This window comes from Periplaneta americana, chromosome 1, assembly GCF_040183065.1.
Source record: "Periplaneta americana isolate PAMFEO1 chromosome 1, P.americana_PAMFEO1_priV1, whole genome shotgun sequence".
In the NCBI taxonomy this organism is placed as follows: Eukaryota; Metazoa; Arthropoda; class Insecta; order Blattodea; family Blattidae; genus Periplaneta; species Periplaneta americana.
Window position 1 is genome coordinate 165,603,777 of NC_091117.1, and position 27,229 is coordinate 165,631,005.

The window sequence follows — 27,229 nt, forward strand, 5'->3', positions numbered from 1 at the left end:
TATTTTAAATATTCCAAGATTTTGTTTAACGTGAAATGAGCATTGTTCATTCTTCGTTCTCTAACACACTTTAAAACAAACTTTAAACGGTATATCATATGTATTTTTTCTTAAGAGTTTAAAAACAGTACACATGGCCAGGTGAAGGGGTTGCTTAGAGCAACACAATGTGTACTCCCTGCACGATCTCATAATTCATGCAATTTTAAATGCACGTTTTCCTGGAAAACTATTCAAAATATAACAAAATGGTATTTGAATTTTTGTTGCTCTTTACTGAAGAAATTCTGGTATTTATTTAAAGAGTTTCAATTGATTTTCTCTTACTCTGTGCTGTTTCCAAAATGTCGCATCTAATTGGTTCCAAAATTCGTTAAGGAAAGCAATAAGAAAAGCTTATTTTACATTATACAAATCTATTTAATGATAAAAAATCTCTGTTTGTCGTATTACGAGCATTTTCTTCAGACAATTAAAAATGGCTCTCTCCCGCTTTAATTTTTAAAGTAATAACCGATAAACTTACAAGAAATCAAATTTTCCGGGTTGTCTTTAAAAGCAATTGTGTTATATTTACTTTTCTCGTCTCACCAAATCCTTGCATACTCGAGCTGCATCTCTTGAGACAATAACCTTTACAGCGTTGCCACAGTGCATCTCGTTTTAAAATTCCTTGCCAGAACGAAAACGTACATTTGGTCGGATCAAATTTCTGCAAATTTAAAGAACAAAACTAAAATTCTTTCCATATTTATTATCATAATACACTGCTCTCTTAAATTGACTGAGCATATTGGGAATTAATTCAATGGCTTTCCCAAAATACGTTATGAAATGTTTCATATTAAATAATATTTTTCTCGAAAGGAAGCAAAAGCGAGCAAAATTATATTAAACTTTTTGTTTGAAATATCTCAGACTACCCCTTCAAATTAATGATATTACTTACGGTTCACTCTGTATATGTATATATAACTTCTATACTTCCTGGACATTTTCTACAGTTTAACTTTAAATTTGTTCTGTTTTGAGCTATGTCTTAAAATTGTTACTTTGGCTGTGGTTTTATTTGCTTCTTGTTTGGCTGATACATTTTCTAATTAATTTAGTCGCGTAGATGAACTATGCTGAACCGACTTCGCAATGAAGATGTAAAACACTCGTACATAATTGAAGGGTTCAGAGCTATAGTGGGTCAAGCGCCATTTATTAAAAACTGAGAAAGCAAGGGTTAAAGTTAAGTGAATACCATAGTTTAATGAAGATTAACATATCATTCGGTTTTAATGTGTACACTTCATATTACTTGCTATATGTGTCCTTTGAATTATGGTAATTGTTTTCTACGGTTTTAGTAAATGGCGCTTGGCCCACTATGGTTCTGAACTCTTCAATTATGAATACTAGTGATTATTGCAGAAAATATGAAGAGAATGTGTTTAAAAATTATATGGATTAAGTTTTTGTAAACTGGCCTTGAAATTCCATAAAAAGAAAAGACAGACATAGAACGTTCAAGCTGAGAATTCTAATGTGAAACCGAAATGGTACAACGTCAGATTATGGATTATCATTTGCTGTTGTTGATTATGTTTATGATTATGACGATGATGATGAGAGTCTACATGTAAATTTTTTCTTATAGTTGATGTTCTACCTAATTTTCTATTTTGTCAACAAATTATTGGGTGTTTTCAACATGAATTTAATTATCATCCTGTTTCTTAGAAGCGACCTGCTGAAAATGAACAGATTGCTGGTATAAAGAACGCAAGCCATCCATGGATTCTCAGTGGTAACCTGTCCATGAAGAAAAATGATACGCAACTGCAGGATCTCGTGACGGATGCGTGGGTGTCGGTGAGTACAAAAACACTTTCTTCTCTTTACAGGTTTAAATGTTCCTGTATATGAGATATTTATCTGTTTGTACGATAACATTTTTTCTATGTAAATATTTAGATAAGCTATTGTTATTTATTTAGTATTTATTTATTTAACCTGGTAAAGATAAGGTTGTCAGGCCTTCTCTGCCCCTCTACCAGGAGATTCCAACTATAATATGAAGAATAAAATTACAATTAGTATTAAATTTACAATTACAATTACAAATAAAATTAAAATTAGTATTAAATTTACAATTACAATAAAAATGAAAGTACGAAAAGATTACCTGACTAATTAAAGCTAGATAATTTATCATAGAAAAACAAAGAATATTTTATACTTACTGAATTACAAATTAAACCTACAATAACAAAATTGTATAGTGATGAAATTACTGGATATTGAAATATTTTGTGATAGATTAAGGAAAATATTTACAAGAAATCAATTACTGACCAAGTGCCTAATAAGTTTGCGTTTGAATTCAATTTTATTTCGACAGTCCCTGATGCTAGCAGGTAGCGAATTCCAGAGTCAGCTATTGTGAAAGAGGATGAGTATGAGGAGGTGCGATGGGATGGTATTGTTAGTATTGTTTCATGACGAGAGAGTGTGTTCATATTATGGTGGGAAGAAAGGTAAGTGGAGCGAGACGATAGGTACGAAGGAATAAAAGAGTTCAAGATTTCGAAGAGAAGGAGAAGTGAATGTAAATTTCTTTTCTTATCTTGTTTAAGCCAACCTATTGCTTCCAGGGATGGGGTAATATGATCATATTTACGAACATTGCTTACAAAACGTACACACAAATTATGAGCACGTTGAAGTTTCGTTTTGTTGTTGCTGGAGAGGCCAGTCAGTAAAATGTCAGCATAGTCAAAATAGGGAAATACAAGTGTCTGCACAAGGAACTTTTTTAAGCAAGAGGGGAGATGAACATTTATCCTTTTTAGCACATGGATAATAGAATATACTTTTCTGCAGGTTTCTGTGATGTTATACTTTTGTTTATTTTCTTTTGCGCCATAAGTAAGCAGAACACAAAAATTAAACTGGCTATCAACCGTACTTAATAAATTATTTTATTTTTAACCTTTATTCCGTCTATTATACAGGAGAGCAGTGTTGCCATGTATAGGGATTTATCCTTCGGATTAGGAATTTTTCACACGAAATGAGATGTAGGGATTTTTTAAATAATTGCAAAAATGTAGGAATTTTCAGTGTTTTTTTTGCCTGCTTAGTACTGACGTACAATTATTTACTCTTAAAAAAGAACAAATAATCTAATGTACCGTACTGAGAAACTCCAAGCCTCGTGATCCGAAATAGCTAATATTCTGTTGTTCTGCGGACACAATCCCCTTCACTTTTACGTTGACGAGTGTCGAATTAAGCATTCATAGATCCGCCAGCCCTTTAGGAATCTCTCCCTCTCTGTCTCTCACTCATAGTCAGACAATTACACAAGAGCTTCTCTGCTTCTCTATCCACAGGGTCACTAACAGATTATAGCCATTTTGTGGCATTTCAGAATTCATTTTTTACTTAAATTTGTTAATTAGGAAATCAAGTGAAATTCTTGATCTTTGAACAGTCTTATTTACAGTTTTGCCAAATTTTTCCTCTTCCATAAAAATCGCTATAATTATTAAAATTGCTAATCCTGGAATTTTGGAAACAAATTGAGGAATGCAAAATTTTAACTCTCAATTCAAGTTTCAAGATATAGCAAAAATTTCCAATATTCATCTTTTTCTGCCGCACTCTAAATGCTTCTGTAGAACGTATATTTTCTATGGTGTCCGACATTAAAAAATAAATGACTAAATTATTGAGAGACATTTTTTCATCACATGTGCATATAAGCCTACACATGCGCAACATGAAAAAGGCGTGCTATGACTATCAAGAAACGTTTAAATTATTTAATGAAATCATGTACAAACGGGACAAAAGAAACGACGAAATTATTGGTGAAAGAGAGGTGGTAAATAACGAGCAAACGCAATTTCAGTTATAATATTGTAAGTACAAACATTTCTTTTTCTTCAATTTATCACCATCTTGTATAGGTCTAATTAATATATGGATACCGAAAGGGGCCTTTGGGGTTTGATTTAACCAACGTAAGAATTTTTACTGATAGGCCTAGTGGGGATTTTTCAAACGTCTGTAGGGATTTATATCTGAAAAACCTGGCAACACTGCAGGTGAGACATAAAGAAAACGATCTTTTAAATTCTACGAAAGTAAGTACAGAGCTATTATTATCATACGTTCCAGGAAAGAGCGGCCGGCCGGCCAGCCGCGCCCTACGTGGTTTCTGCTGCGCGCTAATCGTTTGTCCCGCGCAATCGAGCTCCAGTAGCCATATGGCATTCAGTTCTTCAAGTGTACAACGTTAGTGTATAAATCAGTGATTATTGTGTATTTAGGCAATGCCCAGCAACAAATTCTCACTGTGTGAACGTGTGTATATGTACAGTACGTACATAAAAGGCAGAAGGTCGTGTGCAAAAACAAGACGAAAATTTCGAATAAAGTTTCCAAACAGACCTGTCCTTTCTGCCAAAACAATTAGATGACTCGCTAAAAGATTTAAAGAGACGGACTCAGTGAAGAATAAAAAATCAAGCAGAAAACGTAGTGTTCTTATGCGGAACGATTGTCAGTTTATTTCCAACAAGATTCCGTCACTGCTCATACAGTTGCCGTGTCAATGAGGGAATTGAGGCGTATTTTCGGTACGAGACTAATCAGTAATAATTTGAGGCCTCCACGAAGCCCACATGTAACACCCTGTGACTTTCATTTATGGGGAACACTAAAAGGTAGGATTTATAGGAAAATCATCATTCTATAGATGAACTAAAATACTATATTACGAGAAGAAATCCAAGCTATCAATGATGTGGAACTTCAGAGTGTTGTTCATTCGTTTATCAGAAGATGTCAGTTGTATGTGGCGGGAAACGGAGGCCATTTTCAGCAACGACTGTGAGCATGGTAAGTCCAAATTATTGAACATTTATTGTTAGTGCTGTTATATATTGGAGAAGCGCCGGAGAAATGGTTACGCGCTCGGCGGAAACCACGCAGGGCGCGGCCGGCCGACAGGCCGCTCTTTTCTGGGACGTATGATAATAATAGCTCTGTATTACATGCAATTGGGGGAACTAATAAAAAAAGTTATTTGAATATTAAAATACTTTATTATGCAACAACACTTTAACAATACACTGCAATTTATACTCATAAATAAAAACAATAAATACTACTGTTTTGTACAACATTTTTTAAGAATAATAATTGGATTATGCGTCTTACGAAATAGTGCTAATACAACTTATTATTCTGAAGTCGATAATTATTTTAATGCTGCGACGATACGAGTATAAGAAGTAAAAACTACTTGAAGAATGTATAGAATCATCACATAATAAATAAATCTTATCATATAATAATACTTGTATATCATGTCATGGCTACAAATCTTGTAGGCTTGTAACACATTAGAGTTGAGATAAAGCGGCTGAAGATCTTTGCCTCGCGCCGATTGAGACGGATATAGATTCCTTTGGTTGTCCCTTTGATCTTACATGCTATCGAGGTAGGTATCGTAGATCAAGAATTGCGCTAGATTTTCTGCGTAACCAAAGCCATAAGTAGACCTATAGAAATATTTACTATGTAATTTCTCAATACTGGATTAATCTTGCTCAGGATAGGGATCGATGGCGAGCTTATGTGAGGGCGGCAAGGAACCTCCGGGTTCCTTAAAGCCATAAGTAAGTTATGTAATTTCTCAGTAATACAGTGCATTTCATGATAACTATGCTGAAAAATTATTTGTACAGTAAATTCTAAGATCAATTTCACAAGCCTCAGCAGTGCTCTCCTGGCAATTATACAGAGTGATTCACGAGGATTTGCCGTCCTTTGCGGAGATTATTTCTGAAGATATTTTGAGCAAAAAATGTCATATAAACATAGTTCCTATTCTCAATATTTTCAGAGTTACACTAATTTAAAGCTGTTTGTAAAATAAGTTTTTTTCTTCAGTATGAAGGTAAAAGAATAATACAAATAGAGAATGAACCATTCAGAAATATCATTTCTTTAATTGGCAAGTATTATGAATCTAAAAATGTGATGTGAACTCCTTAGTTGCTTCGTACAGACTTTTTTTTTTTCTATTTTTAACTAGAAAATCACATTATTCTTACGCACTTATCACAACAATTATTACAAATCACACCACTTCCACCGACTTAATTATTTGCAGTTCAATTTTCCATCCTAATTTACAGTCTTGGAGAGTTTACAACACATTTTCAAAAATGTCACCGAACGCTTCAATACACTTGACTGCACGCTTGTGAACGACACTCGTCGCTCTACGTAACTGCATACGGCTATCTTTGATTTCCGTAGCGCTCGCGCTGGCTGCTGCCTGCACGCTGACCAAGATCACGCGTTCACAGCAATGCGTTTCAATAACGAAACGTAACTCTGTAAATATTGAGAATAGGACCCATGTTTATACGACATTTTTTGCTCAGAATGTCTTCGGAAATAAACTCCGTAAAGGATGATAAATCCTCGTGAATCACCCTGTATAGCGATGTACAAGCGAACGCTCGAAACAAGTGGAGCTCTGCATCTCATGCAGTCATCCTGAAAGAAATTATGCACCCAAAATACAATTTTGCAGGCCTGTTTTGTAAAACCTCACGTTTACGGTTTTCTTTTTCTATTTCCATATTCCTACATTGGACAACAGACATACGAGTATAGAATAAAGATAAGAAATTACCCCCAAAAAATCCAAACAAAACCACTATATTCACACATACAAGAATTGAGGAGAGACTGACGCTCATTGAACGAGACCAACTACGTCATTTTCTTTGTCATCGCGCGTCTGCCAGCTGGCAAAAGGCCCCGCTGTATTGTAACACCCAAACTCTATAGTAACTAGTAATGCGAGCGAATGAAGAGAAGTAAGTGAATGACTCAAGCGCATGTGCATTAATTAAATTTATTTGCCTTTTCATGTGCTAGAAAGAAAAGCAGCAACAAGGCTCCTAAAGTCAATCAGGAATCAGATAAGTAAATAACCTGCTCTTAAATATGCAAATCGATAGGCCTAATATGTGTATTCGTATGAAAAGCAGCAGGGATTCCAAAGAATCCCAGCGATTGCGTGCATATGTCTATGTTAATTGTTTATGCTCGACCATGCCAAATTGTAGTAATTATACACCTGGTAGTAGCCCTTTAATGCACCTCATTAAAGTACACCTATTCATTAAAGTTCAGCCGTTCAGCCAATGACAAATCACCTTTGTACCATTATAAAACCGCAAGTATCGATTATTCTCGGATACGCAATCGAAAGACAATTAGCGAAAAGTCACGGAGGCTGGAAATCCAATACTGTCGCAGAAGGTTATGTTCTGTTACTATAATAATTAGCGTTAATTGTAAATAATATTCAAATAAATTCAATTTGTCATCTCGTTTTTCAATTCTAAATCAATTTCCAAGGTTATATCGAGACTAATGTTCATCTTATTCTCTACGTTATATCAAGGTCAATGACATTCGGCCTCGGAAAAAAATCAATACTTTGGCGTCTGCGCACATCTTACAATTCAAGTCAGTTCGCTACTCACTTACATAACCATAACATGACCTACTTTTGAATAATTTCAAGTTAGAAATATGGTCGAGCATGGAAAGTCGTATGAAACTTGCCTATAATGGTAATTAAGACGCTCGTATCAAAATTATGAAACTCGCTTGCGCTCGTTTCATAAACAAACATACTTGCGTCTTAATTACTACCATTATAGACTCGTTGCATAATGTACTATTTTATCATTAGTCGTATGGCATTTTTTTTTACAATTCATGGTTTATGGTTTTTTGTTTAATATTAACTGTCAATGAATTTCATCTGTGGACTGTAGAGCACAGACAGTTTTTTTACTTTCAATATTAGGCCTATATACTATGCAGATGTACGGTGGGACTTTAGTAAGGTGCGACTGGCACGGTGTCGAATCTGATGCATCGTTTTGACAATGGGCGAGGTCTATGCCAAATACGAAATTCAAATCTTTATGTATAATTCCCGTGTAGCGATTTAACTATAGAGAATGCGTCGTAAAACTCATTTTCAATAATATACTACAGTCTAACGAATATTTTTCATGCGAGTTTTTACTAGTTTTAGTGGTGTCAAGATGAAGTATTATTCTGATTAGGGTAGGAGATAGAGAGATGTAGAAAGCAATTTTGCGTGTGGTATTTTCAGCCACATATCAGTCGGATGTACACCTCAAATGACACTTCCTCCTATTTAATTAGCAACAGAGTACTACGCCTCTTTTATTCTCGTCATGGATAAATTTTATTGTATATTCTGAAAATTAACTGGAAATTTGTGTTTCGTGTATGATATCTAAGTTATATAAATTATGAAGGTATAATCAAAAATAATTATCTGGCTCCCATTCTCGAAGCAATTAAAAATTAAAAATTTCGAAAAATATATATTTTCCAAGGCTCTCGTAAAGATTAATTGAGCAGTATATACTCTCCACCAAATACTACAAACACTACTGTCTGGTGCCAGTTTGGATGTGCGAGATAGGAATTTGTGGTATAGCATCAGCTCTTTCAGGCTATTTATCTCTAATTAGCTACATTTCTGTTACGACAGTGAATGCTGGAATAAAAATAATTTTATTTCATTTGTGTTGAGCAGAAAATAAAAGTCATAATAGACATTTTCTTTAAGTTTCGAAGTGGATGAAATTGATTTCGGCTTCAAATACGTTTGGACTGATCTTCAAGTGACTTTTTATATTTCTTGAAGTGAATTTGAAAACAATACCTATTAATATTCCGTCCATTAGAACATTACTTCTTCCACAATAAGTTATTATCTAGATACTTCAGTTTTGTTCACATTTAATTCGTCTGAAGTAAACAAATTTTAACATGCGCTTCTGCAGAGATATCGTCAAATTTTGAGCCTGTGTTAATACCACCAACAGGATGTTGGCAATTTGGCAATGTACTGTATCGTACATTGCTTCTCGAAATGATTGACATTCTTGCCAATATCCCTCTAATATTTGGTAACAAATACTGTAATCACCCTTCTCTCTTTATCTGAAATTCGTGTAACTTTCCCCTTCTGAAGATTTCTTGCAGAAACTCCAGTACTTCTCGTTTCTTCCGAAGTACTTTGCATCCTTAATATTGTCGGGTAACTTCTTGTTGAGTGTTTCTGGCAGGAAGGATGATACAGCTGTACCCAATAAAGCCATTGCACAAAGCACGATGTAAGGGTATTTCTGATTTATATGCGAGCCCTGTGAAATAATAATAATAATAATAATAATAATAATAATAATAATAATAATAATAATAATAATAATATATTAACTTCAGACGAACTGGTAAGAAAACAATGACCCTTATTGTCTGTCAGATCTGAAATACGGATAATAACCACACAAGAAACTGAAAGACTATAAATAGAGGAAACTAAGTTGTTAATGCATACCAGTTTAATTAAATGATTCCATAATTGAATTTAGATTTCACATTGATATCTGGAATTGTTATTCTTTTTAGAAAAGAGTATTTAATTATTAGCGAATAGTAAAAGAGTAGCCTATGTGTAATAAACATACCTTTTGATATTTTGAGTCATAGGACTACGAAAACGTTCAATTTCTTTGTAAAGTTTTTCTATAAATATTCGAAAGAGTGCGTTATAAACTACTTTCATGGTTCATGTCTAATTAGAAATGAAGATAAAGAAAAAGGAAGTAGACTATGTTTTTATGAAAAAAGTATTTTCAGTTTCCTAGCTTTATCGTTTTGTAATTTCTTACGATAATACTTCATTGTTTATAATATACTACAGGATGGGCACAAAGTACCGTTAACCCTATAGATATCTAAAAAAAAAAAATACACACTGTTTATGTAATTCCGGTCATAATGCAAACATACATTCACTTTGCATTAACTGCGTGTCCTGAGTGTCCAAAGGGTCAGTACGTCCCCCGTCATTCTCATCACACAAAATAATGCGTCGCCAGGTTCGATGTGGCATTTGCCTCAGCATTGCTGAAGTATTCTGTTGGAAAGCGCGTTGTACGGCGTCCTTCAGTTCATCAGTGGTGTCTTATCGTTCCTGTGCAATAATGCGCTGCTTTTGATGAAACCCCATAGTCCATTGTCATAGGTTGTGAGGTCAGGGCTGCGAGGTGGCCAGTCGAAAGGAGCTGGTAAGATGGGTGAACCACGTCCAATCCAGCGTTGTGGAAACCTGTCACAATGCACTGTAGGGTTTCATCAAGAGCATTGTTGCACAGGGACGGTACGACATCAGGAGCAGTCGGAGTCTAAAATCTTTTAAGTACACTCTACTTAGAAATGTTTTTAATGAACAGAACTAGACTCTTGCGGAAGTTTCTAAATAGTCTTACATGACCAAGTTGTTATTTTTTTCTCCTCTCTCTTCTTCTTCTTCTTCTTTTCTCTTTTCTTTTTTATTATCTTGATATATTACTTAATCATTTGTGTTTGTATGCCATTTAGTACGACTTTGCTAATCAACATTTTATGTCTTGTAACCCACATGTATTCTCCTATTAGTATATTAACTGTATAATATATCTCAAGTGAATTAATCGTCGAATTTATCTCGGGCATTTTAGGTCTTATAAATTGTGTGTTTGTGTGTGTGTGTGTGTGTGTGAGTGTGTATATTCCCCTTATGTTATGTAACTGATTTTGATTATGTGTAATTTTCTACTTTATTTTTATATTACATAACCGATCTTGACTATTTGTAATTTTATATTATGTAACTGATCTTGACTATTGTAATTTTCTACTATATTTTATGTAATTTCTAAGGTATTTTCTTTTGTGTTGTTTTGCAATCAAATTTTGTATTTCATGTATATTATTGAAACCTGGTTGAGGCCAGGCAAAATAAACCTACTACTGCTACTACAACAATGATGAGCTGAAGGACGCCATGTGACGCGCTTTCCAACAGATTACATCAGCAATGTTGATGCGAATGCCACACCGAACCTGGTGACGCGTTATTTTGTTTGTGGGAGGAAAATTATGGGGGACGTATTGACTCTTTGGATACAGAGTAGTGTAAAGTGGTTGTATGTCTGCATTATGACAGGAATTACATAAATTGTGTATATATTTGAGTTAATTATAGGGTGTAACGGGACTTTGTGCGCACTCTGTACAATAGCTTGCATTTCTTACCAGGTAAACGACGTAGGGTGCGAGAACTCCCCCTGCATTTCCAGCTACGTTGGCTACAGACATTCCCGTTTGTCTGAGGCATGTCGGGAATATCTCCATGGCTTGCAAGTAGCATACAAAATTAGTGATGGTGACACAGAATTTGACGAATATTATTGTTGTAGTTGTCACCTCATGTAGATTTGGATCTGAAATAAAAGCAAATAATATTACATAAACAAAGAGATTGAACGTATTGAAAAGCTTTTTGAGAAGGGAAATTAACCTGTGGCAATCATTTTCTGTGGTATAATGGTTATCATTAGGGATGGAAGTTCGGACACGGAACCTATGAAGTTAATTATGTCGCTATTATACAAGTCGTGTTGTTTACATCAACTGAAAGGAGTACAGGGACTTCTACAGATCACTGCTATGCTTGAATCAAAACATTACTTGGTATAGTCGGGTAACTATAAAACAAATAGGCCTAGTGTATAACACACATTTAGGAAATGGTGTTGCATTTTAAATAAAATGAATGATGTACTTCAAATGTCAATAATTTCGTTGCAATGTACAAATGTATATCGGTTCATTCGCAAATTGTCAAATGTAAATCTCTTTCGATTGTTACTCAAGTAAGGAAATGTTCTTTCGAAATTATATGACATTATTGGTGCTATATTTTGAAAGAGTTTATATTTATTGTATTATAATATTATTGTGTATTATCTTATGCCTATTCACTATTTAATAAAATTGCACCTCGCAATGTTTCGAATATTCAGGTTTTTTTTTTTCAACAACACTCTTCAGTTTTAGTTTAACCCTTTTATTGTTATCAACAGCTGATCGTACAGAATTTAAAGTTATTTCTTAACATGAGGGTAAGTATTGCTTACGCTTGGTTGTTGGAGTCTGAAATTTCATAGACATATACTTTTCAATGAAGTGTTGAGTGTGACATTCTTGATTATATTAAAAATGCCCTTACTCTCAAAACAGATCTGCGACTTCAAACGGAACATTTGAACGAGTAAGCAGCTTAAAATATTTATAAACATTCTTATACTCACGCAATAATATAAAGGAAGAAATAACTATTAGAATTCAAAACGTAAATAAAACCTATCATAGCTTTTCGAACATTTTAAAAAGCAGAATAATTTTCGAAATATGTAAGATACACATTTATAAATCCCTATTACAGCGCGTATTAACGTATGCATGGGCACTAACCAAAATAGATACACAGAAACTGAGAATATTTTAACTTTTGAAGTGATTAAGGATTCCATCACTGACAGATGGAGAATTTAAAAGATGCAGATGATTATGTTAGGTAAACTTGCGAGTTAGTAAAGTGCTTTCTGTGGAGTGTAGTTTTTTTGGGTTATTTTTTTTACGACGCTGTATCAACATCTAGGTTATTTAGCGTCTGAATGATATGAAGGTGATAATGCCGGTGAAATGAGTCCGAGGTCCAGCACCGAAAGTTACCCAGCATTTGCTCATATTGGGTTGAGGGAAAACCCCGGAAAAAACCTCAACCAGGTAACCTGCCCCAACCGGGATTCGAACCCGGGCCACCTGGTTTCGCAGCCAGACGCGCTGACCGTTACTCCACAGGTGTGGACTGGAGTGTAGTATTATATGGGGTAGAAACATGGACTTTACGACGAAGTGAAGAGAAGCGACTAGAAGCATTTGTAATATGGATATGGAGGAGGATGAAGCGTATGAAGCGGACAGATAGAATAGGAAACGAAGCTGTGTTGGAAAGAGTGGATGGAGAAAGAATGATGCTGAAATTGATTAGAAAGAGGAAAAGGAATTGGCTGGATCACTGGATGAGAAGAAACTGCCTACTGAAGGATGCACTGGAAGGAATGGTGAACGGGAGAAGAGTTCGGGGCAGAAGAATTTATTAGATGATAACATTAAGACATATGGATCACTGAGGAGACAAAGAGGAAGGCAGAAAATAGGAAATACTGGAGAATGCTGGGTTTGCAGTGAAAGACCTGCTCTTGGGCAGAACAGTATGAATGAATGAATTATGTTTTTTTAAGTAGCCAGTCTTATTACATGGATTGTATATGTTATGAAATTTACACCGAAATGATTGTTTAAAACAGTGACAGAAAATAAATACTAGCATGAAAAAGACCATTAAGACGTTGGAATTACGTTTCTTTCCTTTTTTTTTTTTTTTGACAATTTGGAGAGTGATTTGAACATTTTATAAATAAATAATTTGGAGACTTATTGTTTAAACAAAGAAAATTGTTGTAACATTGTTAAGTTAGCAGCAAGAGGTTTGCATAGCTTGTAATGAATAATAATAATAATAATAATAATAATAATAATAATAATAATAATAATAATAATAATAATAATAATAATAATAATATAGCAAAGTTGTAAATGATAGCGCGAATTGTTCAGTGAAAGATGATTTTAAAATTAATAAATGACGATAGTGGTTAATTAATGAAACTAACAATTTTTTTCTATGCGATAGACCCTTTATTGTAAATAGGTCTTCTGGAGATTGAAAGAGATCGCTCTAATCAAGTCCTTCGTCAAGTAATACTAATTACAGCTGTTTTCAGCATTAATGTAGGCCTAATGTTACAAATGTGAGCTATAAGTATTTCACAACTTGATACTGTAACTCACTGTTAACGATTCTTGAAACGCAGAAACTGGAGGCCGCGATGACGAGGAAGGTGAAGGTCTGCGTTGATCTTCGTCCCACTCTGTCGCTGAGCCACTTGGCAACAAACCCTGCAGGTAATTCAACAGCCGATTGCCAGAAGAAGTTGAGGAACGGATTGCCGGACATATTGTTGACATTTAGCAGCAGAATCACGTACGAAACACAATTCAGCATCCTAGCAACAGTCGAACATTTGGGTTTCTACCTGCTCAACATCATATGGAGGCTGTCGTGCTGGGGTTCAGATGTAGAGCTACAAGGCGGTCAGCAAGTCAGTCAGTACCTTGGTCAATTACGGAGTCAATCCATACACACTCTCATCTCGTATCCACATAATGCTGTCAGCCAGTCCATCTGGTTGGTCGTCAGTCTTACACTGAATCCTGGGGAACAGTGAATTCGGTCAACCAGGGTAGTTTGTAATTCAGGAGATTATGTTCATTGCTATAAGTTCAGAGGACTCGGAATCAATTTCTGGCACGAAAGAGGAGACATATCACATAATGTACGAAATGATTATTGTTGTACTATACTTTATGCGTTTGTATCGTTTTGGCTCAGCGGTTGGCTTGATCTATAGTTGCTACATGGTCGAGAGATGTCGTTACTTGTGAATAGCCACGGTTCCTCTTATGTGCTATATTTTAAATATAATTTAATTTAAGGACATACACCACAATATCAATGGAGGAGAATAGTCTCATTGCTGGGAATCAAACTCAGGTCTGCTGAATTTACGATATAGCTAGAACGCTACCGTCTGTCTTAGTCACGACAGATTCCAAATAAATAATTAAAGGTAAAAGGTAAAGGTATCCCCGTAACATGCCATGAAGGCACTTGGGGGGCATGGAGGTAGAGCCCCATGCTTTCCATGACCTCGGCACTAGAATGAGTTGGTGTGGTCGGCACCACGCTCTGACCGCCTTTTACCCCCAGGAAAGACCTGGTACTCAATTTTATAGGAGGCTGAGTGAACCTCGGGGCCGTTCTGAAAGTTTGGCAACGAGAAAAAATCCAGTCACCACCTGGGATCGAACCCCGGACCTTCCAGTCCGTAGCCAGCTGCTCTACCAACTGAGCTACCCGGCCGCCCCCAAATAAACAAGTAAATAAATTAATTACACACACACGCACGCGCACACATACACACACACACGTAATGATTTCGGCTAGAAGCCTGCTTAGATTACTATAACGATTACTTGAGATTATCGTTTATGATTAGGCTTGAAGGTTACAATTTCATAGGGTTGAGGGGGCCTTTTTCTAATAAAAAGAGAGCTAACATTAAGAATATCTTACCAACAAGTAACTAACAGCGCGGTGTTGGTAGCCAGTCTAGTGCTGGATAGGAAGCTGGAGGGACCCAACACCTTGCCCCTGCTCTGTTCTGCAACCCTGCGCAGCGTGTTCTCGGCGCTGTCCGGAAGCTCCAGCTTATTGTTATCGGCGATGTGTCGCAGCGTTGCTAGACATCGCGAGATCTTGCCTCTGCTGGCTAGCCACCGCGGCGATTCGATGAACAGACTGCGGGGGAACAGAGAACCTTCTAGTACATTGATTTGCCTTGAACATGCACTTATTTACATACTGCTCAGAATAGTTCTTTTATGAGCTGAGTGACACTGGTATATCTTGTCGTCTGAAAACTGGAAAGAAGCGCATGTAAAAGAAGTAGGTCTATTCTGTATTAGTTGCAAATTACATTACTATACGAGACTACTATAATAGTCGATTTCGTGAATCATGCTGTTGGAAGATTGTAAGCCTATTACTTGAGCGAAGACTTCCTCTTTCATACTTGGTCATTTTCAGATTCATTCTGATCTTTATTTGGGTTAGATATTAGCCTGGCTAAACATGAAATTCTGGTTTGTTTTTGTTTTTACACTTTTCGTACAGGTATTACCTATCAGTTTTGCTATACTGTAGTAATGTTACAGTGGAAGTTACGGTGAGTCTAGAAGAAAGAAAGAAACAAGACATGAAGAAAGGATTGAAGATGGACGGAATATAATAAAACATAAAGGAACTTAAGTAGAACAGAACAAAAAAAAACTACGAAGAAAAAAGTAAGAGAATAGGATGGAGAAAAAGAAGAAAGAAGGAAGAAGGAAGAAGGAGAGATTAAAAGAATTAGAGGAAAAAAAGACGAAAGAAACAAATAAACATATAGGAAGAAAACGAAAATAGGAAGGAAAGAGGAAAACATATAAAGAGAAGAAATGGGAAAGGGACAGAAAGAAGGAAAGGAAAATGAAAGAAAAGAAAGTAATTGAAAGAATGAAAGTAATGGAGAATAAAACAAAGAAGGAAAGAATGAAAATAGGGAAACGGGAACGGGAGTAAGGAAACAAAGGAAAAAAGTAGAGAAATGAAGAAAGGAATAAAAGAGGTGAAAGGAGAACAGAAAATGGAAAGGAAAGACCGGTACGCTTGGGAAAAATCATAACTTCTCCCCACCTCCCAGAAAAGACGTTAGAAGCAGGAATATCATTTCATTCACAAATGAATGGGGTTTCTTTATGTAATATGAGAAATATAAAACTCTAATGTTACCTCCACTTCGTTCTTCAGTGATTATTAGGCTCTCGTTCAATTTGTGTAATACATTGCTGAGGAACGTTCTGCATTTCATAAATAAAATTTGACTGCTTCTGATCTCCAGTATTAGAAGGTTAATGAAGAAAGTGTTCAACAGTTCTTTACATAACTCCATAGCCATAAATTAGCAGGGTTCATGTTTAGTGATCGTGGAGGTCAGACTTTAGAATATTTGGCTTGCGATGCGATCCCCAAAAGTGTTTGTCCATTCATGAATGAGATATTGGGTGCTGTCTTTCGTGAAAATAAGATTTTTAACGTCGTGATTCTATAATTCACATAGGCTAATTTTACAACAATGTAAACCAACGACGCTCACTAATCGTCGGTGTCACTCTACTAATTCTTATTTCTTTTCAAACATAAATAATTCCATAATAAAATGCAATGTGAAACCATTCCAAACATTAGCACAAGCATTATGTACTTCTTGTTTAACGATAGCATTCACATTATGTGTATGATAGTAAATGATTGAACGAATTTTAGTTTTGTCCTTTGAATGTACATAAATTTTGTCCGAATAAATGTAACAATATAAAATTCCTTTGCAAAACGAAAAAGTACATTTGTTCAGATCAAATTTCTGCACATTTAAAAGACAAAACTAAAATTCTTTCAATCATTTATTGTCATAATATACTGCTCTCTTAAATTGACTGAGAATATTGGGAATTCAATCAATGGCTTTCCCGAAACACGTAATAAAATGTTTAATATAAAAAAAACTCGAAAAGGAAGCAGAAACGAGAAAAATTATCTTCAACCTTCTTGTTTGAAATATCTCAAAGAATAATCCCGTGAAATTAATGACATTCTTACGGTTTATTCTGTATATTTAAACTGAAATATTTATTACAATGTTTCTTTCTTATGATTCTTGATCTTGTAGTAGTATTTTAGACAGTGGATTGACAAAATAACACAATAAAAAGGAAGAAGGAGAAAAATTGCATCAATTCTTATGAAAATTAAAACGTATCTATATTTAGACATCGTCTTCAGTCTGCTATTTCTTTTACGACAGTTTCTAGCTGATGATCACCCACTATGAATCTCAGCTCTTAATACCTGCAGGAGCATATGAAGATGCAGGAGGCAGGGAGGAGTGGCAGCAGCACGAATTCGGTCCAGTCTGCGGTGAGCCAGGCTAGCAGCGGGATCAGGCACATGCCGCTCGTCCAACCCAGGGACTGCAGCATCACGATGTAGGCACGATGCTCGCTTTGTGACAGCTCGATGCCTGCGAGTCAAAACATGTAGGCTACGTTAAATTGGACGTCCTGTGAAATTTGTGGCAGACAGATCAGTGACAGGTGGTTTTCTACTAGTAGGGTACTTCGATTCGCTCTTCCTTCTTATTTTATGCTGTATCATCACCTTTTATTAGACTCTATAGGTGGAAAAGTAGCGTGCATTAAATAATAATTACCTTGCTGTCGATCTGCATGGTTTTTCATGACGTTCCTGATATAGAACGGAAGAAAATGAAGGCAGAGGAAGTGAGATGTCGAAAACAAAATGACAAATGAAAGGGAGATGGAAAAGAAAATAGAGGACGAGAAAAATTTAAAAAGTTGTCAAGAAGTGTAAATGAAGCATACAATAACGGAAAAATAAAAGGAGAAAAAGTAAAATGGAAGCGACGTAATAAAGAAAGAATATATGATTAAAGATACGAAAAAAAAAGTAAAACGAATGAAAGAGATAAATGTGATGGAAGATGGAATGAAAAAAATATTTATAATAATGAAGTACAATGAATACACACTAAATGAAAGAGAAATAGACTAAAACGAAAGAAAAAATTAAATAAATATAGCAAAGAAAAAATTAAAGAAAGGGAGAATAAAAGGTGGTCGGAGCGTGATGCCGACCACATCAACTCATTCTAGTACTGAATGATGAAAGCAAAGAGTCCTCCTTGACAAGGTTTAAATTCTTTGAAAAAAATCCTCGACTGTTTCCCTCCACATCTACAGTTTATCGGAAACAAACAGTTACAAATTTCAGTGACCCTTGGAAATCTATGCGTCTATTAACAGCGGTGTAGAAATATCTTTAAATGATAGTTATGAATTCTCCAATGTGAATATTGGCAGTTCATCATTGTAAACGTAAATGTAATTTGTGGCTAAATTATACATAAAACCTTCAGCAAAACAGGGAACCTTACTAACCCTAGCACTACTAAGGTGCGATGTCACGTGGCTGTCTAAGGGAGAGCAAAATTGCTCGCGTTTTTTTTTTTTTTTTTTAATTTTTAATGAAATAAGCATTACTTTGCTATGCTACTACACAACTTCTATATCAGGAACATTCTAAAAGACGCAAATATAAGACTTTATGAAAGTAGCCTATATGATAGCCTAAATATAATTTTAATTAGACCAACACTTAGGCTATTTAAAATTCAGACTTTTCTGTACTAAATAATCAACAAAAACATAGACCTACTACTGCAAACCACAAACAGCAAAACTGAAAATCAAAATCATAAATTGCTTAATTCTCAAGGGCTTTTTTCTTTCACTCACTTTTCACTTTCACTTTCACAATATGTGCATATGTCTGAGGGGGAGACAAAAGTTGCCAGCACTATAAATAAAGATTATAGGAAGATTTAAATAATTCATAAAAGTTATAAATCCATGTCATTATGTAGGCCTGCTTGAGATATTAATCTACAACTTCCTAAAATCTTATTTCTTTAGTTCAACAGTTACATATACAGGGTTGTTTCCGATCTCTAACAACGAATTTGAATGACGTAATGTGCGTTATGAATGACACCGATAGCTAAATTGCGGCGAGAGATGACAGACCAGTAGTGAGTGATCTTATAATCAGAGTGCACGGCGACTCAGAGCAGAAATTCCCAAGAAAATCGAGCCTTTTTGGAAGGGGTACATAACAACCCTTTCCTATGCGAAGTACAGTTAAGTGAAAATAAAAGAAGCCTGCAGTAAACGAGGTTTCGTTATTTCCGAGAAAGACATCTTCTGTATACTTAATAAGATTGGTAAAGCTCGAATGAAATTAATTTGTATTATCTCATAGGGTGCGGCGACTTGTGACGGGGCGTGGATTTGCTTGCTTTTTCCATTCTGGAATTAATCCCATCCGAGCTTTGCCAGCCTTATTAGGTACACACAAGATGCCTTTCTTGGAAATAACGAAACCATGTTTTTTGCAGGCTCCTATGATTTTCACGTAACTGTACTTGGCATCAGAAAGGATTCTTATGTACCCCTCTCAAAAAGGCTGGATTTTCTTGGACATTGCTACTGTGATACACCGTGCACTCTGATTATGAGATCACTCACTACTGGTCTGTCACCTCTCGCCGCAATTCAGCTGTCGGTGTGATTCCTGACGCACATGACGTCATTCAAGTTCGTTATCAGAGATCGGAAACAACCCTGTATTACACAAATAAAACCAATACTGCGGTCAATTTTTGCCTCCCCCCCCCCTAGCGGTGCTAGGGTTAATGATCGAAATTCTTATAATATGATTGATATCGAAATTCAGTTGTTTTGACATACAACTCTCAACTGACTCAGCTATGAGTGTTTTCTCCTGCCAAAGCAACAGGGTGAACTTCGCAATAACGTCAAGCGACAATTTTTATGTTGGAAAGACATTAACACGAACATATAATTGAAGATAAGATGTTCGTTGATTACTTCCCCTACTCTAATGTCATGCATGTTTCCTGGTTGTAACAGCACATAGCGAGCTAACTGCACAGTTTACGAGTTAGCGAGCGAGGCTTGTGATCCGAGGCTTCACTCTGACCTGATTTCGAATCCCGTTTGCAATGATATCTGTTTGAGGTTTTTTCCGGAGCTTTCCCCAACTATAAGACGAATGTTAGGAAATTTCATTGAAAATCATCTGACTTTGCTAACACTAATTCACTTCGTTAGTGATGCAGCGTTGTTAAATAAACGATTAAGGACAGTGTCTACCCGATTGTAGCGATACTACGTATATAGTCTTCTAGCTAATCTCTACCATGTTCGCATTTATTCTATTTTCCAAACTGAAGATGACAGCAATTTCCAGGTGACCTCCAGTGTTATAAGATCTGCCTGGGGACCGAACTCCAATAATTTTTTATGAGAAACATACACTGATTAAGATATGGTTGCCCCAAAATTTAAAAGTAATTAATGCTTTTTGTATGAAAATGTTAACAGGAAAGAAAATTTTCAGATGGCTTTCACTGACACAGAATTGCTACGAGTTACAAAAAATCGGTTTATTATCTAGTCTCGGCATAGCGTGGTAAATTAAAAAATAACATACTGTTGGCAGCAGTTACGTGACGCGTTGAAGGCGGTGCGGTGTATCTCTCAAGGTCATATTACATTGTCCGACTGATTACATGGAGGTGCCAATGTCCCTGGTATCAGTTTCATTCCCTGGACTTAGAACTAAAACGTTAGAATTTTGTCTCGTCGAACATTTCTTACATTTCTTCGCTAAATAGTTGACGTACTGGTACTCCTTCTTCTTCTTCTTCTTCTTCTTCTTCTTCTTCTTCTTCTTCTTCTTCTTCTTCTTCTGTCATTAGAAGGGTTGGGCCAAGGACCCGTTCAAATGCTAAACACTGTATTGGTTCATTATTATAATTTATGGTTGTCTAAGGGCTCATCTTTCAGATAGTTTTTATTGGAGGGCACTTCGTGGAAATCTACTGATGGGTTTTCGTGGTACAAATTGTTTCCATTAACCTTGATATTTTCTTATTTCTTCAACTGTTTCCTTCCCCAACTGCGTTCTAATTTCTTCATCCTTCATTTTGTCTCCTAATGTTATTCCACAAATTAGTCTTAAAATGGGTATAGCCTAGAGTGAGGATCAAGTAAAAGTTTAATTTGGCCGTCTCTTCGGTGTTGCCAACTAATACCAATTAATTTTAGAGGAGAAAAATTCGCTCCGGCGCCGGGAATCGAACTCGGGTCCTTGGTTCTACGTACCAAGCGCTCTCACCATTGAGCTACGCCGAATTCAATCCACAGCACCGGATCGAACTCCCCTCTTCCAGTGTTTTTACCTTTGTGGCCTGACTTCAAGTTGGGCATGTATGTTGACATTTTATTAAGTCAACTGCCATTATACAAGGAGCGCACTCCTTGGTGGCCGGGATTCCACAATAATGTGCACAGTAATCTGTATAGAAATATGCACTGTTGCTAGAAGGATTTACTAAAGATTATTATTGTTTGGTACTACAGCGTAGTTCAATGGTTAGAGCGCTTGGTACGTAGAACCAAGGACCCGGGTTCGATACCCTACGCCGGAGCGAATTTTTCTCCTCTAAAATTAATTGTTACCGTAACAGATATATTCTGTAGGACCAAAAAATAATAATCTTTGGTAAATAATACTAATACCAGTTATCACCAAAGAGGATAAAATCACAATGCTACGTACTGAAATAATAATAATAATAATAATAATAATAATAATAATAATAATAATAATAATAATAATAATAATAATATAGTAATTAACAATAACAATGTCTTCCTTATTTGTTATAGTCCACATTTAACTGTCAAATTCTTGTAGTTAGATTTGCGTCCTACATTGTTCAATAATTTAATTGTACAGACTCAGTGTCTAGCAATCAGAGTTTCTGACTACATTTTCTGAGGTTCCGTGTTCGATTCCCGGTTCCTGCAATCTTATTTTATGTTTACATTACCATATGTTAGAATTATGCAAGAAAAAAAAAAGATTAGACGAATTAAATTAAACTAGGGATGTTTTATAAAACAGTTTTATTCGGCGATGACCAGATATTATCCACCGTAGTGGCTCTGAGGTAGCGTAAGCGCTGCCCAACGAAGAGGTCAGTTGTTCGATTACCGGCGTGAGTATGGGACACTTTTATCTTCCGTCCACGGGACTGGGTGGTTGTCCGTTCTATTGTGGTTGTCCTGTGACTTATTTGGCGGTGGCCATGCGTCGTTATAGAAAGCTATTTGATATTTATTTTCGAATAAAAGTGAACACTTCCAAACAAAATCGGACATATCCAAAATATTTTTGTATATACAATGGACAGAAAATGATTAAAATCATGATTATTGACACCATTGGAACAACGGACGTAACATGCATGATGTGGAAAATTGTCGTTCACTTTGGAGTAAAGTGAATGCTCGATATAGTTTGTTCTATTTCCTGAAAAAATACTATTTTGGAAATGACTGGTTTTGTTCGTCACCTCCACAAATGTCAAGGGCAAATAAAGCCTAGAACCTTTACTCAAAGTCGCTGTAACTAAAAGTTGAGAAACATCAAGACTTGACGCATGGATTGAAGAGTGCTTCTAAAATTAAGTTATGTAAAGAATTAACACAACAGAAAAAAATACTATCTACAGTTCAGGTAACTAAGGAAGTTATTTTTTGAGTAGGTTTCGTCATCACATAACAAACCAATAAATACTGTCAATGTAAAACTGAGAGTTACTATCAGATTCGAATTAGAACAAAATTTGGAAAGAATTGAAAAAGGGAACGTTTCAGACATAGGCAACTTCAGCGTAGACCATTTGAAAATGATGTCTTTGAAGCTAATAAAAGTAATTCTGGGTTATACTCTTAGAGTCAGAAAGTACCGGAACTTCGGGTGGCAACGCCATGCTCTATAGGCAATTTCTCTGCCTTGTCCGTGTGATATGTGACCTACTCTCCAGGCGTATAGTCTCAGTGCGGCTGCGCATGAGAATGGGGAAGACTAACGTAGCCGGAAACCAATCGAAATATAGTGCAGCTCTCAGCTTCGTTTAGTGAAGACGTGTAGGTATATGTGGTAAAATTAGCTTGAAAGAGCAGAGAGGTAACATTAAATTTTGTGTTAAACTCGGTAAAACATTTACCGAGACTTTGGCACTCATGCTCCAAGCGTATGGAGAAGAAGCAATGTCTTGGACCCGAGTTTATGAGTAGCACAAGCGCTTCACATCAACGGATGGTGATCCACGTTCAGGAAGACCCAAATCGGCAAGAACGGAAGAAATGATAGCTCGAGGTGCACAAAAATTGGACGAGACCTCAGATAGTCAATAGATGATGTGGCTACTTTGTTAGGCATTTCGCATGGTTCTGTGCAGTCCATTCTCCACAATGATTTGAAAATGCAGCGTGTGTGTGAGCGCGTTGTTCCAAGAAGCCTAACAGATGAGCAGCGGGAAGAGCGGCAACTGGTTAGTGAAGACCTGATTGACAGGGTGGACCAGGATGCAACTCTCTTGCACAGAGTGATCACAGGTGACGAGACATGGTGTTTCCTTTACGACCCGCAGCCAAAGCGGCAGTCTTCTACGTGGAAACTCCCGGCTCACCACGGCAAAAGAGATTCCGTGCCGACCGATCAAAGGGAAAAGCAATGCTTGACGTGTTCTTCGATATCCAGGGTCTCGTACATTTTGAGTTTATTCTTGAGAGTCGAACTGTCGAACTGCGTTTTCTTCGACGAAGAAGATCCAACTTATGGCAAGGACAGAATTGAGTTCCATCATGACAGTGCTCCAGCACATCGGTCGCTCTTGGTGAGCGAATTCCTTTCACAACACAAAATACCTGTCCTCCTACAGCCTTCATATTCTCCAGATCTTGCTTCAGCAGATTTATACCTATTTCCAAAGGTCAAATCCCTACTCAAGGGACGGTGATTTGCGTCAGCCGAAGAGGTGAAAATTCATGCGACAAGCGTTCTGCGGGAAGTGACCAAAGATGGGCTGAGGAATGTTTCGAGAAGTGGTATGAACGCTGGCGGAAGTGTGTCACTGCCCAGGGGGCGTACTCTAAAGGCGGTGTTGTGTAAATGGTTATATGCTATCTGCAACAAAGGTATCTACACATGATCGCACTGAGTCTATACGCCTGAAGAGCAGGTCACATACCACACGGAGAAGGCAGAGAAGTTGCCTATAGAGCATGGCGTTGCCACCCGAAGTTCCGGTACTTTCTGACTCTACTAGTATAAAGATGAATATATTTTTGTTAAGATGTCAAAATCTACATTATACAATTTTTCCCATTGTTTCACATATTTCAGTATATCCTAGGCTCTTAAGATTTTCGGGCATGCTAAATAGTGTTTTTTCTTTTACCTTTCGGTGCATATCCAAAGCAGATTCATAAGGTAATTTGAATATTGTATCGTAGAATTCTTACCGATTGTTGTAGCTGCAAAGCAGAGGGAAGAGAGGGCGCTGTGTCCCAGGAACACCGTGACGAGGTACAGCCAGTAGTAGGAAGGCGTGAGGACGGACAATCCGCGCCCCACGATCAGCAAGGCTAGCGTTATCAGGAACACTGGGCGGCGACCTACGCTGCAAGACAGCCAAATAAATGTTTTATTCGTTTACGATCGTCCAGAGGTCTAATAATATGACATTAGCATTACTTTATTGTGCCCATTTTTGATATGAAGTGAACAATAAAAGCAGTATAGGTCGGAGACGAGAGCCTCGTCATATGACAAAAACAAGCTGTTTAAATTTAACAGGTCGTCATGGTAACTACAAGTATGTAATTTGTCGTGTATAGGATTATTATCCTGACGTGAAACGAGCAGACTTGGGTTCAAATCTTGGTTGGGACAAGTTACCAGTTTTGTACTGGGTTTTCCCTCAACCCATTAAGAGCAAATGCTGGGTAACTTTCGACTCTGAACCTTGGACTCATTTCGCTGATATTATCACCTTCATCTCATGCAGGCGTTAAATAACTTGAGCAGTTGATAAAGCATCGTAAAATAACTAATTAAAAAGGATTATTGTAAAGCAACTAACATAATTTAAATTTATATAATTTCTAAACAAATTGAACAAGCAACATGAACTAGGTGGCTATGGACGGAGATGTGAAAAACGACATTTATACCATACTGAAACAGACGCTTCCATTGTTATGATGCAACAACTGAGCTTTGAAAATATTGTCCTACGTAGATTCAGAGCGTCTCTGAGAGGGTGTGTTTGCAATATATATAAATATTTAATATTTTTAATACCGGTATATTTAAGTAAATGTAGCTTCATCTTAGCTCGAATGGTTTCCTCATTGCATGTGTGGTGGCTCTTGAAAATAAAGGGCTAGTTCCTGTTTTTTTTTTTTTTTTTTTACTTTCGTCTATCCCTAGTAAACATGATCTTTTAATGTATATAAACTTCCTTTAAATTTATACTTCGTTGTTGTTATTAAATTCAAGTGGTATTTTCCGTTGTTCACTAATTTACACACATAGGTATACGAATAAACAGATGGAGAGACACAGTACCGGCGCATGCGGGAAGACAGCTTGGTTGACTGAAGCATGAACTGTTGTCTTGCAACGTGATTTCCGTACGAAGCTAGTATGATAGATGTACATCTAACTTGTGTCCAAAGTAACAAAATGTAGAACTCTAGTAATGATATATAGATGGCTTCACTCTGAGGAGACGTAGTACTATATACTTTTCGAGAAGATGGAAGGACTCCATTAGAATCTTAAGCCTGCACGATTGAATCGACACCACATGACTGAGCGATGATATTTACAAAACGCGGACGTTAGAATTTCAAAATTAATTCCTAATTATAGGAGAGGTTAGCTACATTAAACCTACTGACGCTGTAGTATGTTATTTTCGTTTCTGTATTCATGTTATTTTCTGAAGTTGAGTCGCCACTTTTTTAACTGCGATGTTAGCATCACAGTGCGAACTGAAGAGGTCAAATGCTTGAACAAGCCATTAAGAATTTTATCTTAATTACACTCATTCTTTCTAAAATGTATTAGGCTATATTACTATTTATGTTTGTCGTGTACACACTATATATTTATGTATATATTGATATTAATATATTTATTTCTACAACTCTTATTTGGTAATGGGTCTCTGTATTCGTGCTCCCCATTACCTTCTAATTACAATAAACTTTCATTGACGTGTGCAGTCATCTGTTTTACCTTTGTTACCTCCATTACTATAATACAATTGTCATACTCTCAATTTGCTTTCTAACCTCTCTCCTTAAAATTTTCCCTTCTTTCTAATGAACACCTCACCACTTTTATTGTTTACTTACTGTATATTTGAAGTACTTCCTGTCGTCTAAAATTTCCTTAATTTTGAACTAACTTTTACTAACACCATTTAATCATACTCATTCACTTTCATAACTAATTTACAATCATTTCTATCTCTCCTCACTTCTGTCATCACTCTTATCCCCTATTTCTCATTAAACACTGAATCACATGTTTATTTTGTTAAACTGTTCCCTTTCACCCCGATAAATTTTCCGTTTGCCACTATTTTAGCAAGTCAATTCAACCTTCATTTGTAAACTTACATTAAGATACTTGCTGTCTTCCTATCATTTCAATTTCACTGATTGTATTTATGTATATATGCGTATATTGTTATGTAGTTTGTAAAATCCTTTATTTGATGCAGAAAATAGGAAACTTAATGTTCTTATTCTTACAAGAAGATAATATGTCTTTGGAAATACATATATTTTGATAGAAAGTCTTTTAGATAGAAGTTAATACTGTAAAATCTGTGTTTACATTCAAAGGTGCATTTCTCTCTCATAAGTAAGATTAATATGCCTTCGGAGCCTTCAAGCAACTCAATATTCGTGGATTTCCTCTGCTCATAGAAGTATCTAGAGTATGTAATTA

General features: G+C 36.2%; 1 protein-coding gene across 2 annotated transcripts in view; it reads right to left on the reverse strand.

Annotated features, from left to right (window-relative positions):
• Positions 1 to 5,079: 5,079 nt before the first annotated feature.
• The window catches only part of LOC138703321 (organic cation transporter protein-like), a 46,740-nt gene continuing 24,590 nt past the window's right edge, over positions 5,080 to 27,229 (reverse strand). The window contains exons 5-10 of one of the 2 annotated variants that reach the window (XM_069831113.1): positions 24,727 to 24,884; positions 17,597 to 17,768; positions 15,224 to 15,448; positions 13,879 to 14,093; positions 11,215 to 11,402; positions 5,080 to 9,278 (exon numbers count right to left, since the gene is read on the reverse strand). In XM_069831113.1, coding sequence (XP_069687214.1) covers positions 9,072 to 9,278; positions 11,215 to 11,402; positions 13,879 to 14,093; positions 15,224 to 15,448; positions 17,597 to 17,768; positions 24,727 to 24,884 — 1,165 coding nt within the window. In that variant the 3' untranslated portion in view covers positions 5,080 to 9,071. The remainder of the gene's footprint in view (positions 9,279 to 11,214; positions 11,403 to 13,878; positions 14,094 to 15,223; positions 15,449 to 17,596; positions 17,769 to 24,726; positions 24,885 to 27,229) is intronic. The other variant, XM_069831115.1, reaches the window with a different exon arrangement.